Source organism: Sinocyclocheilus rhinocerous, unplaced genomic scaffold (genome assembly GCF_001515625.1).
Source record: "Sinocyclocheilus rhinocerous isolate Xijiao unplaced genomic scaffold, SAMN03320098_v1.1 scaffold2051, whole genome shotgun sequence".
Taxonomy (NCBI): domain Eukaryota; kingdom Metazoa; phylum Chordata; class Actinopteri; order Cypriniformes; family Cyprinidae; genus Sinocyclocheilus; species Sinocyclocheilus rhinocerous.
In genome coordinates this window covers 254321-258891 of record NW_015662256.1, presented here as the reverse complement: position 1 = coordinate 258891, position 4571 = coordinate 254321, and the positions used below count along the sequence as shown (strand labels likewise).

General features: G+C 47.7%; 1 protein-coding gene across 1 annotated transcript in view; it reads left to right on the top strand.

Annotated features, from left to right (window-relative positions):
* adamts5 (ADAM metallopeptidase with thrombospondin type 1 motif, 5 (aggrecanase-2)) overlaps positions 1-4571 on the top strand; it is a 54940-nt gene that overhangs the window by 33498 nt on the left and 16871 nt on the right. Inside the window, exon 5 of the mRNA XM_016538057.1 lies at positions 2124-2307. Within this exon, the coding sequence (XP_016393543.1) occupies positions 2124-2307 (184 nt within the window). The remainder of the gene's footprint in view (positions 1-2123; positions 2308-4571) is intronic.

Here is a 4571-nt window from a genome sequence, read left to right as displayed (position 1 = left end):
ACAGACCCAAATCATCACTACTGCATAGTTGTATTTTTCCAGTTGCCAAATATGTTAATGTAGTTAATGTAGTGATTTACTTCCATTTCTGGCGCTATGGCATTTCTGCGCTGTGACGGAGATGTGTCTCTAATAAGATCGGTCACAACAAGATCCCTGCACCATTTAATGTGTAGCGTCTTGTTAACTCAATGTCATGCATTGTGTGCAACACATTTCTTCTCCCTCTTCATGTTTCGTCCATTTTCTCCACTGCTAAACTCTTAAGCCTCTTAAAAGTCCTCGTCCGTACTCCTAACAATTTTGGACCTTAAGACCTCTTTTAAGGGTTAAGATGCTTTCTGAATTACTTTTTTCTTTACTAGGATGTTTTCTTTAATTTTAAGAGGAAACATTTCTAAGAATTTTCTTAGAATTTTGTTACTAGGAGCAACTCTTAGCACTAAAATTTTTCATGAATACGGGCCCAGATCTCTGGTTCAAATGAGTTCTGCGGTCCGTTTCTCCAGTGCTCCAGAATGTTTTTCAGTGAGGAGCGTCTCAGTGGGTCTTCAACATCTCTCATCATCCTCTCCAACTCTCCTGTGCTTCTTCAAACACATCCATCAACCTTTCTCTCTGCTGCTTTCTCTCTCACTTCATCATATTGATTCCTTTACGTTCACCTTCAGAATAGCATCTACAATAGTGTTCACTAGTGCCTTGGGTCTGTAAGATTTTTAAAATTTTTAAAAGTCTCTTCTGCTCACCAAGGCTGCATTTATTTGATCGAAAATGCATTAAAAATTGTGAAATATTATTACCATTTCAAATAAGTGTTTTCTATGTGAATATATTGCAAAATGTAATTTATTCCTGTAATCAAAGCTGAATTTTCAGCATCATTACTCTAGTCTTTAGTGTCACACGATGCTTCAGAAATCATTCTAATATGCTGATTTTCTGCTTAAGCAATCATTTCTGATTATTAGCAATGTTGAAAACAGTTTTGCTGCTTCATATTTTGTGCCATGATACATTTTATTTTTCAGGATTCTTGGATGAATGGAAAGTTTAAAAGAACAGCATTTATTTGAAATATTAATTGTTTTAACATTATAAATGTCTTTACTGTCACTTTGTGTCAATTTAATGTGACTTTGATAAGTAAAAAATTATTTAAAAAAATAAATAAATCTTACTGACCCCAAACTGGCATTTTATTTATATTTAGCACTATTTTTGTGATTCAGCACTGCTGTGGAGGAGAGACATTGTTCTAAGAACGTTTTTCTAACATTTCCTTTAAGTTATGAAAACATTCTATAAACATTTAAAATGTCTTTTTTTTTATGTTTAAAAAAATTATTGGTTATGGAAACATTAGGGGAACATTCAGTTTTATTGCAAGCATTATGGGAATGTTACTTTTGAATGTTCTGAAACAAGTAGTAACGTTTAAAAAAAAACGTGGGATGAACATTCAACATTTAAGAAAAAACATTCCATGAACGACGTATAAATAATGTCTTTTGTGCTAACAGTTGGAGAACATTATTAAAGACCAGATAAATTTGAATGTAACGTTCTATTAACATTACTGTTCATAACTTTGAGAGAACCTTTCCAGAATGTTCCCTGTCAGCCGCTCAGACCGTCAGACATGTGAACCTAAAGCAGAGCGCTGCTCTTAACACTGTTATCCTTCTATGTCTCACTGTTCTGACCTAACTAGATTAGTATCAAACACATTTAACCGGCAGGAATTTCCCATCCTCTCGTCTAGCAGGGTATTTTTATCGACATCTCAGAGGTCATTAAGTGTTTTAGAGACTCGTTTTAGTCCCGATGAAGAATGTTTCTCTTGTTTGAGCCTTCTTCATGCTTGCATGTTTGTTTGTCGCAGTTTGTGTTTCTGTTACACTCACACACACCCTTCCTCTCTCTGAATGTCCAGCGTTCAGGTCTCAAACTCATTTTGGCTCAGAGCTTGTTTATTGTGGGCCGGTGAATGGATGTGCACACGCCTTCACATAAAACCACAGTTCAGCCCATTCATGTCAGTGAATTCCTCAGACGTGATTCAGTGTGTATTCAGTCTGCTCTTCATCATTTGATTTCTGATTATCTCTGTTATGTCACAGACATCGAATCATGGCAGCTGGAGCTCCTGGGGTCCATGGGGTTCCTGTTCTCGTACATGTGGCGGTGGCGTCCAGTTTGCACATCGTCTCTGTAATAACCCTCCACCCCGAAACAACGGCCGCTACTGCACTGGGAAGAGAGCCGTCTACCGGTCCTGCAATGTCACACCGTGCCTTTCAGCCGGTGAGTGTCACATACATGCACAAAAATTCTGAGGCAGCATTACGTAGTTCCCTTTCAATCAGTCATGTTTGACGTTACGTCAGTAGTGACTGACGAATTGGGATCCTCGCTAGAGAGACCAATCACCTTCGAGTGTTAACAAAACAAGCCAATAAGTGTTGGCGTGCGATCTTTGCGTCGCACACCCCGCCCCGCAGCTGCGACCTCTCCTGGGCGCTTCAACACTTTTGCTATCTAAAAGAGCAAATCTAAAAGAGCTTGTGACCTCTCCTGGGCGCTTCAACACTTTTTTTTCTAAAAGAGCAAATCTAAAAGAGCAAATCTAAAAGAGCTCCACGAGTGACGCAACGTCTTTTTAAAGATGGCCTTCCACTCGTGTGTTTCTGGGTGTGGTCGCTTCCTGGCTCCATCTGATGGTCACGAACGCTGCATTTCGTGCCTGGGCATTGAGCACACTGAGGATGCGCTCGTGGATGACTCATGTTCTCATTGCGGGGACATGGCCATCGCGATGTTGCGATCGAGGCTCCTCTTCATTAAACGAGGGGGAGTCCCCCTCCCCATGCCCCGTTCTAGTTCCTCCCAACAGTGGAGGACTACTTCGGCGTATGGCCAGGGCGATCTGAGGATCACAGTGAGGGCTTCCCCGTCGAGTGCGTCTCCACGGGCCCCTCACTCCTCCAATACATCGCACCCTCTGGTGTTCCGTGATGAGGTGGCTGAGACTCCGGACAGGGCGGGGTCTAGCATCTCATTCGGGCTTCAGGCAGATGACAGGATGTCGATCACTGAGGGCTCCTTCGGCGTATGGCCAGGGCGATCTGAGGATCACAGTGAGGGCTTCCCCGTCGAGTGCGTCTCCGCGGGCCCCTCACTCCTCCAGCACATCGCACCCTCTGGTGTTCTGTGATGATGTGGCTGAGACTCCGGACAGGGCGGGGTCTAGCGTCTCATTCGGGCCTCCGGCAGATGACAGGATGTTGATCACTGCATCGGGGGACGAGCTAGGCTCTGGAGATGAGGTCTCGGCTGCGCTGCCTCCGTCAGGAAGAGTAGCTTTGCCCGAGTCAGATCCAGAGCTGACTGCTATGCTTTCCCAGGCTGCTGAGAGCGTTGGGTTGCAATGGAAACCACCTCCATCTCCTGAACGCTCGAGGTTGGATGATTGGTTCCTGGGGGTGTCACAGACCAATCGCCGGCAGCCACCTCCGGTTCATTTCTTTCCGGAAGTGCATGAAGAAGTTACTAGATCTTGGAGGGCACCTTTTTCTGCCCGAAACAGAGCTAGTGCTTCTTCCGTTCTCACTGCCCTCGATGGCGGGGCGGCTAAGGGGTATGTGGAGATCCCCCCCCCAGTCGAGCGCGCTATTGCGATGCAGCTCTGCCCGCAAAGCGCCACCACCTGGCGGGGTAATCCACGCCTCCCGTCCAGGACCTGTAAGTTCTCGTCCGCTCTAACGGCCAAGGCTTACAGAGCTGCTGGACAGGCCGCCTCCGCCCTGCACGCCATGGCCCTCCTGCAGGTCTACCAGGCCAAGGCGTTGAAGCAGCTGCACGAGGGCAGTTCTGACCCTGGGGTAATGCAGGAACTGCGCACTGCGACGGACCTCGCCCTTCGGTGACGAAAGTCACAGCGCGGTCCCTCGGTCAGATGATGTCCACCCTGGTGGTCTAGGAACGACATCTATTGCTGAACCTGGCAGATATGAGGGAGGCCGACAAACACCATTTCCTGGACTCCCCGATCTCCCAGGCTGGCCTCTTCGGCGATGCGGTGGAGAGCTTCGCTTAGCAGTTCTCCGCTGTACAGAAGCAGACGGAGGCGATCAGACACATCCTGCCCCGGCGGCCCACTGCTGTCACCACCCCGCTGCCGGCTGAAGTCCCTCCGCCCGCACGTCGCCGAGGGCGCCCTTCTGCTGCCTCCACCTCCACTCCAGCTCGGCCTCAGCAGCCGTCTTCACACCGGCCACAGCGTGGAGCTGGCAGCAGGAAAGCGGCGCAGCCTGTCTCTGCCCCTGCCAGGCCCGTAAAGCGCCAGACCCAGCAGCGTCCCTGAGACAGGCGACCCGGAGACTCTGGATCCTGCTCTTCAGGAGGTGGTCATTGCACCACTCCTTCCCCCGGAGGAGGGCCGGGTAGAGAATCTTTTGTTTCCTTTTTGTTTTGTTCCGCCACTGGCTCCCCAGCCAGTGGTACCCAAACATTCAACAAAAGAGCAGTTTCCTATTTCTCCGGGTCTGAAGAGGGCGAGGATGGCCATG